We start from the raw sequence: 15,150 nt of genomic DNA, 5'->3' as shown, positions 1-15,150 counted from the left end.
TTGTAGCCAGTGTCTGTAACAATTTATATATTTTTCTTGAATTTGTGATCCTTGTACCTTGCAGTGTCACTGATTCAGAACCATTGTGGACATGTTCATGGACGCTTCTCTCGCTGACGAAGTGCTATGGGGAAACAGCAGATGGCCCGAAAACCGAATGAACTTCGTGTGGGTTTCGGGAAATCGAAAGCAGCCGGTTGGTGATTTTACTTTATTTTATCATGATGTTTTCGTGAATATATTTAACAATTTGACTCATTTTCACCCTCAATAGCAGTGATTATTAAGAGAACAAGTCGATAAAAGACGGAAATCATGTAAATTCCTTATTATTTTATGATTCTGGGCGATATATCGATGTGACTTTGCGATACCAGTCACCTGGTGGCTCTGCAAGCAGGCAGAAGTGTTCGGGCAACCCGTCTGGGCGGTGCGAACATCGCTCGGTAGTCTGACAGAGAGTTGACAAAGTAAGATTTGGTGCCCAGTTGAAAATCTACATTTGTTTGGGGAGTTTGCAGTGACTGAAATTTGTGGAATTTTATCTCAATCAGTGTTTATTTGTGCGATATCACAAAAACAATCGAGCATCTTTGGTGATTCAGCGCGAGTGACAATTGCGAGAGTCACGGTGTTCTCACGGCGAGACAGTGAAAAAAGAGTGCTTACAGAGGGGCCCCTCCAGTGTGTCGCCCAAAAAAACAGTGATTTGTGATCCGTGGAACCACGTCAAAATTTGTGTTCTGTGCAGAAAATCGTGGCATCTGCTCTATTGAGCACGAAAGTACACTTCCGGAAGTCTGCAAGGCAGCTGGGCGCTTCTCACCCACACTGCGCTTTCCATTGTTTTGCCAAAGTGAAAGACGCCCGTCCCGGAGAGTGAGAGAAAGAGAGGCTCTGAATTTGGGGCGAAATTTGGCGGTGTGGCCGCGGCCCAGACAATGGCCGGATACCGTTGCAGCGAATAGTTGAAGCGGGCCCGAAATAGTGAATAACTGTTCTCTCCAGCACACCTCTTTTGCGCCGTTCGCGGGTGGCGGAGCGCCCCGTGACACAATGTTCAACTTCATCAAGAAGGAGAAGTCCGACAGGGACGAGAAGGAGCGCCGGAAGCGCGAGAAGAAGCTGCGGAAGGAGGCGAAGCAGGGTGTCTCCGGCGGCAGTATGTCCACGGAGGAGCTGCTGCGCCTGGACGAGGTGAGGAGGGAGGGATAATTGTCGCAGCATTGAGTTGAAAATTGTATGCACAAGGTGGCTCTATAATGACCGCAATTGAAACGAGTTTGCAGCCTCAACTGTTAGATCTCTTTGAGAGACATTTGCCAGCATTCCCGAGCACTCTCTTGTGATCTTCTCTTATCACAACATCTCGAGAGTCTCGGGGTTCGCACCTGCCTCGCCCGCTGGGTGGGTAGAGCCTGGGACCGAGTTCCCGAAGGTTATCGATTTCTTGTTGCCATTGCAAACTCATGCGCGTTATCTTATCAGAGGCTCTCGCACTGGGAGAAAATCCCAAATTCGAATGGGCGAATGTGTTTGCACAGATTATTGCAAAATCTTATCAGACGATAGCATTTTTTGAGGTGTCGAAAGGTGTTTAAATATTAATGCGAAATTTGCGTTAATGCGAAAAGTCAAGAGGAGGGAAAAAGAGAGAAAGAGAGGCGAGCAGATTAAGCAATTGGCAAGAGACACTGAACATATATTAATAAATTATTCACACTTCTTTAGGTTATTCTAGTTCGGAGAGGTTCACTTAAAGAGGCAATTAAGAAATGAATAAATACAGCTGTAGCGAGAGTTCATCGCTTTCGAAAAAGAATATTAATTTTTTTGCTTACAGTGTGTCTCAATCTGAATGCCTGTCAAATAAAAATCGAAGAGGGGTGAAAATCAGATGACAATTTAAAAATAAAAACATTGATTTCGATTCTCTCGTAAATATTTATTGCGAACTAAACATTTATTTTTGATATCGGTTAACCACAGAAGTACTGGTTACAATCATTCTAATTGTAACAACATGTGGCTAATGTATGTAAAGTGTGTTAAGTGAGTAGAATCTTACCATGCGCTTTATGCGTCTCTATACTGATCGATTTTCCGTGATTTACTCTCTCATCACTCTCTATTCTTTTCCTTCTTTTATCCGCGACAACTACTCTACTGTTCTTTCAGCCTGGATCAATCTCTATGTACATGAGATTGAGTTTAAGTACGTGAAGAGATGTTAAGATCAGTGTAATGTAAATATTTAGTCATGATCAATAATTTTGCTGAGATTTAGGGCGATTCATCTCTGTGAGTGAAATGCCAGTGACTTTTGACCTGTGCTGTGGAAAACTGATGGAGCTTGACACAAAGAAGTGAGGAGTATGACGATCAGCTTATGATCTGTTGCTCTCTTATATTGAGCAAGTTTCAAGACGCACGCTCTCCACTTATGGTATGTGCACAGTTTAGAGAAATTAGGGGAAACGTGCAAATCCGATGGAGAGTCGTAAATTTGTGACAATGATCAGCATGAACGGAATTCTATATGGAAGAGAAGAGAGAAGAATAGGAGTAGCTCATGAGCTGGTCAGTTTAGGATGCACAACACGATCTGTAATGGCAAAGGCCCAATTAAATTCCATGTGAGTGCGCGACAAGCTGGATGACACGATCCCGGGGAATCGTTTTGCTGTCCAGTGGAGGGAGTTTGAGAGTGTGTTATACGTGAAACGGTATTTGGCCGCTGGTGAATTACGTCACGGAGGCGCACATGAAGCTATGTGTCCAGCAAATTGCTGTGTGAACGGTGATCAAAACAAAAATTGCAAAGCAAAAAACAATACTGTGGGCAGAAGTGGTGCTGCTCTTGCTTTCTTGAAACGAGAAATCACTGACAAGAGACCCACATAGAGAGTCTCAACTCACTCTCCGTCTATATAGAGACTCTGTCTATAGTGCAAATGTGTCTCAGGCCAAGCACAGCTCGCAAATACGAGGAAGGCGTTCGAGCAAAGTGAGAGTATACGATCGAAATGTCCCGCATTGAGGAGAATTTCATGCACATAGCATAAATAGACAGACCAAAAAGAAGAGATAGTGTCGACAGTCAATTTAGTGTTTAGGCTTTGTGGGGGAAGAGAGAATACTATATGGGGAGAGAAAAAATGAAAATAATGCAGGTTCATGTCACGATCGTGGAGGGAAATGTGTGTGGCTTTAGTGGAAAAAGAAATGGATGGCGAAAGACGGGTAAAGTAAACGAGAGAGAGAGAGAGATAGAGAAGATGCAGCTTCATTTGGATCAATTGCTCTTCTAACCTTTTGGATATTCAACATAATTCAGGAAAATACGAACAGTACAAGCGATTTTGAGAAATTAGTGGAGTAGAACGAAAGTAAAGTAATCATTTCATTATCTTTTTCATAAATTCCTGTTTTACCTCAAATATTCTCACACTCCAAAATAGAATCACATTCAGACATAATTACATATTATATATGTATTATGTATAGACGATTAGAATTTGCTTATTTGGTATGCAAAAATTTCTTTCATAAATATTCCTGAGTTTGTGTGAAAACACGTTTGTTTATCTATGAAAAGTAACGCAAAGAATTAGTGGACGTTTTTGTATTACTTACACTATCATATTGTCTAAAAATTGAGTTTTTCTATGTGAAACACTTAATAGAACTTCCACGGGTTTGACTTTCTTCTGTGTGCAGTGTAGATGAGAAGTCAAATTAATAATAATACCATAAATCAGCTCATTTCATTTGAATTACATGTGTTATCGAAACAACGGGTTTTCTGCTTATTCTCGCATGCGTGTATAAATTTAATTTAGTGACTCTTTAATTTCATTGGAATTTTTGTGGGTTCCTCCCTCTCTCGTAATATGACCATTCTCACACACACACAGGTACGAAAAGAAGAAATTAGCATTGAAATATGAAATGGATAAGAGAGGAAAAGAAAAGTGTGTGGAAAAGGGGGAGGATTGGTGAACCGTCTGGAGCGACAGACACAATTTATTGATTATGTTTCTTGGGATTACATGTTCAGCGTATTGAAGGAAAAATCTACCGTGGAGATTAAAAGTGGTGTTTAGAAGAGATTGAGAGATGATTGTGATGATGCGAGATTGAAGAATGTTAATTAAAACCACAGATTCTCTGTCTTAATTAGTTCTCAAGAAGATTACAGTGATAATTTGTGCTGCATAATATGTTAGATTTTTCCTTTTTTTTTCTTATCACCCTCGAACAATCTATGAGTTTTCGTGTCACAATAAGATGAATTACATGATTGGTATGCATGATTTATGTGTGTTTTCATGATGTTGAGGAATGAAGAAAGGAAAGAGAGAAGAAGAAAATGCTGAAAATGCAATCTTATGCTAGTTCCACTTTCATTTTCATTTCCTGTTGTTGATATACTTGGGATCTGCTTGCGCCGCACAAAAGTTCTTATTGTGAGTTTTAACTCAACAATTACGAGTTTTATGTGCATACATACATATAAGCTTACAACCATAACCGTGGTTTGTTTGGAAGGAGAAATTGAGGAAAGAAAAAAAAACATGAACAATTCTCAATGTTATGCAATTAAAATGCATCGGTTTTTCACCTCCTCATTGAGATGATCCATGGTATTTGCATAAATCATATGGGTTTTTGTTGGCAGGCGTACGCGCGCGCGCGCGCGCGCTCTCTCTGTCTGTGCAACATAAGGGAATTCCAATGATTTATTTATTTCATCTCCCTTTTGTTTACTCTCATACGCAGGTTCGACGATCACTAAAAATTCGTGGAAGGCGAAAGGAGAAGGAAAAATTGCCAAGTGGAATAACAGCTGACTACAGTGCTGAATTCTTCGCACAATTGGACATTGATCGTGGTGTTGAGATGGATCGTGGTACTGAAGAAGTGTTGGCCACGGCAAATACAACAATAGACAACAATGGCTATTCGTATAAGCAAATTGCCTACAACATTTCTCAGTCGGACAGTTCAGAAAATTCCTTGCAGTCGCTCAAAGTGAGTACAGAAATGTGTATGTGTGTATAAATGCAGTAATTTTCGATGGAAATTCAATTATTAAAATAGTTTTCATGAAAGTAATTTATAAAATGCGACCTCACTTGCACATTTCTGGACTATTGCTCTCACACATTCAGCTGTATTTCGCCCATAATATGAGCACTATACGAAATTGCTCAAGATACCACTACTGAAAAGTCTATTTAGAAAGTAGAAACAATGGATTGTTTATTATTTTATGCATCTTACAAATGAAATGTAAATTCTTTGCAATTATGGACAACCAGTCCGAGTAATTTGGATGTGAATATGCTATGCTTTAATCAGGAAAACATCACTGTTATTATGTATGTTTATAATAGTTTTGTATGAGTGTGTATCACTCTTTATAGGGATTGTGCAAGATAACGCGCAAATATATAGAAAACTTTCTCGTTTAGCATAGAAGAAGTGAGAAGTGAGAGAGAGAGAGAGAACGAGATTTTAGAGGTGATGGGCAAAAGTTTCCAATGTAAATTCCAAAGAGGCAGGATATGTTGTAAATTAGCATTTATTTATTCGGCATTGCTGTTGAAAGAGTGTCGGGGATTGCTTTTAAAGTTCCATGGCTTTTTTTCGCTGGTTTTACAAATATTTTACCAGATGTCTTTGAGTTTTTCTCCACTTTTCCATCTTCGTTATCTCATCAGTGTGATGCTTTATCAAGAAGTTGAAGAGTATTATACAGAATTATCAACAAATATTACTTATAGTTTATATATTGAAAATATTTATTTTATACCTTCACTGTTTAAATTCCGTCCTTTGATAAATCTAGTATCTTTATCAATTCGTCGTTCAATAGCACTTTATCTAATCTTTGGATTTTTCTCTTGAATTCTCTTGAATCATACTGTTTGAATGTGTTGAAACGAGGAATACGAGCTTTACGTGTTATGTTGAGAGGTGAAGACTGAAAAATGAATTTGTGATAAAATAAATTCATACATCAAGGTTAAATGATCATGCTAGAGAATGTGGAAAATGATCTTAATTCATAAAATCAATAAACAAGTAGGTGAGAAGTGTTTCTCTACCAATTTTATTTCTTTTTTTTTGTGAAACTATATCGACTCAAAGCGTTAGTTTGGAGACTATATTGTTGTGATATTGCGAATGAATTCTCGAGTGGTCTGTGTTTGCAAAGAAAAAGTGTTTCTTGAGAATATTTCACTGTCATTGTTTGATATTTCTCTTCCTTCTTCGTGTCGTGTAAATATATAGTTGAATGAATTTAATGAGAATAAAAATATAGGTTGAAAAAGATGAGGTGAATGATTGGAGATTCACTTTTTCATCGAGTTACACTTTTCATTTAACGCTCCAATTGTCGTGGTACTAAAAAAAAAACGAGCAATTGAGGAACGAAAAAAACAACTGTGAGATGAGAGATGAAGTCAAAGAGAGAAAAAGAAGAAAAAAAATTAAAATTCACATTGTGAACAATTTAACGCAATATTAGTACTTAGATGAGGACAAGAAGGAGCATTTCGGCATGAAGAGACATTCAATCAGTGACAAATGGCTTGTTATATTTCATTATGTTTTAGAAATACGATATTTTTTAGCAGTCAAAGTGGCTTACCACATTCTACGACGGCTTCTCACACATGAAGCTGAAAAAAATTCTTTCGCATCTCTTCTATTTTACATTTTTCACGTGGAATAAAAGATTTGCAAGAGAGATGAAATGTCTTGTGAATGGTGGTCGCGCTAAAGTGTTTGTCGATATAAATAAGCTAATTGCGTCACACGATGAAAACACACATAAAAGCTGACGAGATTCAAAGAGTTTTATGTGGAATTGTAAATATGATTTGAAAATGACAAGGTTAAATTGTCCATTTGACTAACAATATGTTTAATTCTTCTCTTTTGTAGTCGCGACTTTTGCCCCCAGTTCCACCCAAACCGCCGAAGCGGGGCATTCTCAAAGGACCGCGCATCAATGTGGCGTCAACCATTGAGGAGTCTTCCAACATTCCATCGCCAGATTCATCGTCAATCCTCATGAGAAATACATTGCAGAATGAGGTGATTGCGTATCACAATCTACCAACGAAGGGTTTCGCAGATAGTGAGAATCAACACAACGCATCGATGATGAATACACTCCACATCATAACATCTCCGTCGCCAAGTGCCGAGAGCTTGACTGACACGACAACAAATTCATCTTTCGCCACGCCACCCTTTTCATTGAGTCCCGTTGGCGAGTCTCAGGGCCTCCATCGATGGTCACGCGTGCAGGCATTTGAAGAAATTAGCCTGCCACTGCCGGCCATCAAGTTGGTGAATCTTCCGGCACCGAGGGAGTTGGTGATTAAGCGCCAAAAGACACCACGCAATGATTTTGGCTTCAGTCTGAGAAAAGCCATCTGTTTAGATCGTTCTGCTTCTCTATTTTCACCCGTGTTCCGGCCTGTCATTTTTGCGGAACCTGGTGCACAAGGAAATGCCACTGGACTCCTGCCTGGAGATCGACTCATCAAAGTGAATGGCATTTCCGTTGAGGATTTGCCGCGGGAGACAATAATTGAGATGATCCGCAATAGTGGCGAAAGTGTGACTGTTCAGGTAAATTTTCTAACATATTTCAATGATTTGAGAGTATTTCCTATCCGCAATACCTGTTGAAAGCATTGAAATTTGAAGACTGTAAGTCTTCTTTATATCTCCTGCTCGGATTTATAAACATATATGTAGAAAGAACTTTCACGGAACACTGAAAGCTAACATTTTGCATTTTGCTGCTTCATAAATGATTCAAATTCATCCCCATCAATGTAAAGGTTGATTGGATTTCTGATTGAGTTATGATTTAATTACTCTGTGATGAAAATTGAATAGAGAAACTGATTAGAATCCCTTGCAATTGCAGGTGCAACCAGTTGGTGAGTTGGTGGAGCTCTCGAGGCGATGCATGACAAATTCCAGCGATGAAACTGATCGTATTGGCACTAGTGTGTCTAATTGCAACACTCTAAGACGAAGTGCAAGCAAGAGATTCAAAACTGAGGTGAGTCTATGTTTTCTGATCATTGTGTTTCATACGACTGGTTGTACACGATTGTTTCACAAGGTTGATGTCTTCACTAATCACTTTCGTCTTTCTTCAATGTGGTTTAAAGAGTTGAGAAACAGCAGAGAAAATTTCTCAATTGTTGTAAACATCTCAATTGTCGTTGCTGACCGGGAATTTTTTTTCCTCTGATATCTATTGGTGGACGAATACGGGTGAAAAAAAATAACTAATTGCTTTTGTATTCACCTCACATCATTCAATTGAGTATTCCTCATGCCAAGAAGAGTATTTGTAAATGCATTATAATTACGACAAAGAGGTGATTGTTAGAAAATTTAAACAATTTGAGAGAGTTTGATGTTGAGGTAATGGTAAAAAAGGAGTTAGCCTAGAGGCAATTTTTTTTACACTTTTATATGTTTCCGATGGCAGAGGAGTGATGGGCAAATAATCAAATGCGGCATCGTCAAAAGAGATGGTAAAATTGGAAATATCAATTCAGTTGTAAATTGACTATTGATTGGAAATTGACTCCTAATGCTCCTCTTACTCCAGAACACTTAAATGGTCAATTTTAATGTATATGCTTTTCTACAATGTCTCTTTCTCGGGGATGAATGAAACAGTCCAATCTCGGTGTGTTTATGGGACTCTTGCTGAGAGTACATTTCGCGCAATGGTTGTTATCTGGCGAAATTCTCCGGCAAATTTAACTGCATTCCACTTGTCAGCTTTGTCCGCTAAAAGGTGTTTTTTTTATTAACAATTTCAATACGAGACTTGTGTACTGAGAGTCACACTAATAAACACACAACATGTTAGAAATGTTTATTGCATGTGAAACTTGTATGATTTTTCGGAATAATCTGTTGCTGGTAAATGAGAATTTATTGGATTCTTATCAGTATACATGAGTTAAATGGAAAAGTGTTAAGAATATTGTATGCATTAGCGCGTTATAGAATAAGGTTGCAACAGATTTTCTATATCATGGTTTCTTATTTTATATTTTTCCGCTTTTGAAATTGAATTTATGGCATTCTGGGTGAGTTGCTAGTGGAATGAAGGCATAGGGAAAAGCAGCTGGTTTTCATGTGGCGGGAAAAATTTTTCTCACAATTTCAACGATCACAGTGTAATGTATATACAATATTAATTACTATGCACATGGCTTTTGCCATGTATTTTTTCGAGTGAATGTCCGAATTTTTCCACCCCCTCTTTGGCGGATATTGCTGTCTCTAAATATGCAACGAGTGGCATATTGTACAATTTTAGTGTTGTACGGACAAAACGTCAAATTGCAAACGTAATAAATTTTGCCGGTGTTCCATGTTAAATAAGTGCTCATAAATATAAAATTTGCCGACAAATATTGCAATATAAAGAATTTAGTTCATATTAATCAATTGGGGAGTTTGGGAAGTTTTGTGACTACGTGTGTAGGTGGTTTATTTCTCATTTCAACTTGATTCCACGTATCAATTATGTAGGCGAACGAGAAAATGAGAATGAATAGCACTGTTTTAATATTATTCACTTACTATATGCTCTATATATGTAGAAATATGTGTAGTAAGATCTTATGCATATTCTTTCCATCCATATCTTATCTCTTTCGCCATATGAAGTGATTTCCTTGTACCACACTTGGAAGTGTTGGATGATTTAGGTAGCAAATGGGACGATGAATCAATTAGGATTAGAAAAACCTGTTTAGGTATGATTGCGGGACCCCTCGACTAATTAGAATTTAAGCACACTCTGTGACTAATACAAGTTTGGATACCATGTAAAGTGCAAACATTAGATTTTTTTTTTTGGTTTTTACTTCTGCCCATGAAATTTGTCGGTAGAAAAATTACTTTACGATGTCATTAGAGATCAAATAGAGATAAATACTCCAAGTCGTTTTCACGTGAAAATATCGTCTAATCAGCAATAAATAAAAATTGATGGTGCAATAAAAAGAATTGCCAAAAGAGGAGGAACAATGAAAAAATCAGTGGTTTGTCCTATCACAGCCGTGTGGCGTCTGTATTGAGAGACAGAGAGAAAGAGACATCCGACAAAATAAAGAAGTCAATAAGCCCACACACAATCAATGTGACTTGATCTCTCGCGATCGGAGTTTGGTCAAGTGTATTATTGTGAATTGATTGATTAATGTGGGAAATTGTGTGGTGAGTCTTGAGAATTAGAGAAATGAAAAGTATAGGGAACTCAACACTGGGTTATATTATGATAAAATACTATAAATAGCGAAATGGTGATATTTAATTAAACCACCGTGAAATATAATTGTCTCTAGCATTGAGTATTGTACTAAAAATGGACATAGAAAGGTCATTAGACTGATCTTTTTCCTCCTCTAGAGTGTGTCTAAGTTTTATTGTGACTCATCAACCGTATTATTACTTTCCTTTTCCTTTCGGCACAGAGGTGGTGTTCATTATTTGTAATGTATAGGTGCTGTCTCTCTGCCTATTAAATTATTATTACATGAAATGACGTGAGAAGTGAAGAAACAATTTAATTTGTCGTTATCGATCACAGTGATGATCGTGCAATTGCAATAGAGAAGAAGATTGCGGAGGGAAGACAGTGAGATGAGGTGAAGAGAGAGAGAGAGAGAGAGAAAAAAGAAGTGTTAAATTCTGACAGTAGAACGTGCTCGACTCTATTTCAAGAAATGTATATTTCCAGTCGATCTCAGCATTGCGGATCTCCTCTCTGCCCAGATCTCTGGGCAAATACAAACACTCCATAGCTCCAATGCAGTCGTGTCGCGATCAACAGCCTCAGTTCAAAGTGAACGGTGCGACAGATCAGTCGCGATCGCGACTACGAGCGCGCCTCTCTCTCATTTACCGTATACATTGTCTTTTTGAAATAGGGGAGAACATAGTGAGTTTTTAAGGCGATAATTCATCTCCAGAAGCCATAGTGTGTTTCCCATCCAAACAGTTGAACATATAATTTACTTGGAAACTCAATTGATCGCAATATTTGTTAGTTACTGTGAATTGTCTTGTGGCGTGGTGAAAAGAAAAGAAGTTAATAAGTGATTGTATCAGTTTTTGGATTTATCGTATTGAAATATTTTTGATGTAACTCTCCATTGTGGTTTGTGTGTCTTTTGATTTGTGGAGTTGTTTGTCGGACAGGACATTTTGAGATTTATTTATCGAATTAGCAACTCACACAGTATCGAAATATCTCTCTCCTTCTGCCGATGATCGTTCAAATAATAGAGTTGTGAAACATTTTATTTCTTATGACACGTCTGTGTTAGATTTTGCAATTGTCACATCTGGCGGGACGAATGAAAAAGTATGAATGAATGGTTGAAAATTTTATTTATTTCTCCTTAATGTTCGTGGTGGACAAACAGTAAATTTACCTTCTGTATGCATCATATCGATTTGCAATTCCACCCGCTTACGCGTGATCTTACCACACAACAATTTGCCTAGACCTCAGCGATTCTATGGAAAAAGAAACAATTAATTGTTTATTCATCTAGAGAAGCGATCATTTCTTCCTTCTCCACCTTTTTCATTGAAAGTGTCGATCGCATAGCTCGATGGCTCTACATATCACTTTTATGAATACTAATTTAAATATTTGCGGTTAGTATACATTCTCAACTTTGATTATCATTCAATATTGAGTGAGAAAAAGAGTTAAATTTCGTATACTCTGAAGATTTTTGTCTAAGAAAAATACACATATTTTATTTATTAACACTTTAAAAATCAACTCTAAAGATTGCCAATTGAAGAGATTTTTTTTTTCTTTAAGATATTATGGAGAAACGGAGAAAAAACTATCTTGTGAAATAATATACATCGACAGAGAGACATTTAAGTTATTTATATATCTTTTTCTCATGTTGTCTCTTTGTTAGATGACAAGGGCTCAGGAAAGACAGACCACGCATAAACCAATCCCATCTCTCTAATATACTACATACAAGTTCTCTGTAGGATCAATTTCACTAAAAATTTGCATTTTTAGAGTGCAATGTATGCGAGTGTTGTGTAAAATGTCTGTTTTGTGTGTACTCAAGATGGCATATCATTTCCAAAATACAATATTTGGTTAAACATGAGAGAGAGAAAGGGTTTTTCAGTAAGAGTGATGAATATTTTGCAATTAATTGAGAAGTATTAAAAATATATGATTTTTTTTCTCTCGTCACAAAGCAATAACAATTCTTATGTCTTCTTCTGAGGAAATATGAAATTTCCGCAGTTACATTTTATCACATTGTGTGCTGTTGACATTAAAAGAGTTAATATGCGATTACTGAAAGACCCTTTGTATGCAGAGTGTTTGGAAAAATTGTCATGCGTGGTAGAATTTAAATGACTAAAGCCTAAATGATTATTAGCTAATAAGACAACACACCTTCAAGATTTTAATGACCTCTCAGTATTTTTACATAAATTTTCTACTTGCACACACTTAATGCTTGACACTTTTGAAAGAGAGTGTGCGAGAGATGGTGTGAATAAGGGCTTTACCCAATTCCACCAATCTTCATTGAATGGTTAAAGCCGCTTTAAGTTTATTGTGCATAATTGATCACTGTTGGTGAGAAATACTGCAAAATGACTCTGTGTATTTGTGTGTAAGATTGAGTGAGAGAGAATGCTTTTTATGAGGACACTTGCATCAATTTCCCATTCATCCTACACACACTTTATTGCCTCATTTCATCCTCTATATGCATTTACTTATTGATCTTTCTGACAAAGTAATTGAGAGAATTACTCCCAACATAAGCGCCTCGGCGAGGAGAGAAGCTATTGAAGCGACGAAAATTTTTGCACTATACCTAAATGAGTTTGTTTGGTGTTGAAAAAGGCCTTTGTACTCATGAACTTGTTGAGTAGACGGACCATATTTTGCAAAATTGAACAAATGGCACACTCACAAATAAATATATGAAATTCTCTCGTTGGAAAGATGAAGTAAGAGAGCAAGAAAAAAGCGGTCGAGCTTATGGAAGTTGAAAAATGTTCATGTGAAAAAAACACATGTTCTGCGACACACTTTAGCCAAGGTTAGATGCTGTCTTACAAAAAAGATCAACAGCCACACATGAGGAGATGCACACAAGAGAAGGATCGTGTATATATGTATATAAAAAATTGGCATATATTAATTTTGGAAGGCTCTCCTCATCGGTTCTGTTTTCCTTTTAATTGTTCATGCAAATGCAGTAACGAATGGTGGATGTGGAGAACGAGAATTTATGCCATCAAATGGTGGTTCTTTCGCTGAGAAAACATATCGAAAGAGAATCGTTGTGATAAAAGAAGGATAAATTAGACTTTTTTCTGAACTGGTTTTTACACACTCAAAAAAATCTGTTTGTGAATTCTTTTAATTTTTTTTATAACACCTGAAAATTCAGTAATATACCTCAAATTTATGGATGAAAAAAATCTTTTATAATTTCATTTAAAAGAACATTTAGTATGACTGCAATTTTTTGCATGTACCAAATGATGCCATGCGTGCTTATGTGTTTTGAAAGACGTAAGAAAACGGCACAAAAAAGTCATAATTTATTTGTCATTTATTTTTGATCTTTTTTCCAATTCTTGCATGATATTTCACTGCTTCGCGATCCTCACATTTTGGCAAAATGTGATAATTTTGCATGAAAAATAAAAATTCCGATTATCATCAGATCATCTTCATGAATTTTTATTGCTTTTGAGGTTTTTTTTCAATTGCTAATGGCACATATTTTGGATGAAATATTCCCAGTAATTGATTTCGATTGTAAGATGGATAAAAAAAAATGTAAAAGTGAAACTTTTTAGGTAAATTGCACTTTGAAATAAATTAATCATACCGGATGAACTTTGTTGAATTTTAGTGAATGTATATCTAATTGAATAATAATTATTCATCAACACCGTCGCGGATGCAGATTTGGTATTTAATATTTAACCATAATCATGAAGTACCTAATGCAATATTGAGCGGCTAGAGAGTGGTAGAAAGTGTCTTTCTTGCAAATCATAAATACGCTTTGCATCAAAAAATAGCAGAGCTTATTGTGATATTTCTTGGCAGAGTGACATGAGCGCAAGTGAACAGGACTGAATGTTGTAATGTTTATCTGAGCTTTTCACTTACAAATAAATGGAGTATTTTATAATATTTATTTGAGATTATTTAGATAACATTTTAACACCACATAATGGTGAGGGTGAGTGAACATTGAATGAGAATGAAGAGTATGAAAAATGTAAAGTAATTTTTAAAAATCTCGTATGTGTGAAATTTGTATGTCAGCCACTTGTTGTGTATAAGTTTGTTTGAAGTAAAAAGTCATCCACATCTTTCACCATCTCCTTCACAATCTCAAAACGCAATTCAACACCATTCAGGTGTTCAAGTTGTCAACCCACAGAACACGCTGTATTACTTACTGCTCTCCCACCCGCGCATTATCATTGAATTGATGAAGGAATTTTTGTGTAACATACCTTGTTCCCTCTTAGTGAAGATTAAGCCACACACTAAATGGTATTTCGATATTGTGTGAAGTGCGTGATCATTTCGCAAGATCACTTTGGCTTAAGTGTGAATTTTCTCCAGTATAATATTGAAAACAGATGGGAGGACATTGTGCAGCACGATTGGAGTGAGATTAAAAGTTTATTAATTTTTAATGTTGTGTGGAGTGAGGATTATTAAGTGATTACACCATGGCGGTGCATCATGTGCAGAAGTCATTTGAACAGTCTTTGAGATCGTCGTCGCCTTATCCTGCCCTCTTGCCACCTAATATTCTCAAGCCGGAAATCCACAAAGGATGCACAGGCAAGGCTCACGCGTGTGGAACGCTGAAGATGATGAGGAGTGGTGTGATGAAGGGAAAGTTTGTGAATGGACAGGGCACAAGAAAGAATAGTCTCAGTTCGGAGACTGTCAGTGACAGTGGTTCGGAGATATCATCACAGAACTCCTTCAATGGGACAAATGGAGCACCACCGCGACGTGGAGCGACGGTGGACACGGTC

At 37.1% G+C, this 15,150-nt stretch overlaps 1 protein-coding gene across 1 annotated transcript in view; it reads left to right on the top strand.

Annotated features, from left to right (window-relative positions):
• Nucleotides 1-448: 448 nt before the first annotated feature.
• The window catches only part of LOC132263624 (unconventional myosin-XVIIIa), a 49,408-nt gene continuing 34,706 nt past the window's right edge, over nt 449-15,150 (top strand). Inside the window, exons 1-4 of the mRNA XM_059763460.1 lie at nt 449-1,197; nt 4,783-5,034; nt 6,958-7,653; nt 7,958-8,095. Coding sequence (XP_059619443.1) covers nt 1,057-1,197; nt 4,783-5,034; nt 6,958-7,653; nt 7,958-8,095 — 1,227 coding nt within the window. The 5' untranslated portion in view covers nt 449-1,056. The remainder of the gene's footprint in view (nt 1,198-4,782; nt 5,035-6,957; nt 7,654-7,957; nt 8,096-15,150) is intronic.

This window comes from Phlebotomus argentipes, unplaced genomic scaffold (assembly GCF_947086385.1).
Source record: "Phlebotomus argentipes unplaced genomic scaffold, Phlebotomus argentipes genome assembly contig_39, whole genome shotgun sequence".
Classification (NCBI taxonomy): Eukaryota; Metazoa; Arthropoda; class Insecta; order Diptera; family Psychodidae; genus Phlebotomus; species Phlebotomus argentipes.
Note: the sequence above shows the minus strand (reverse complement) of the source record. Positions and strands in the feature narration are given on the sequence as shown.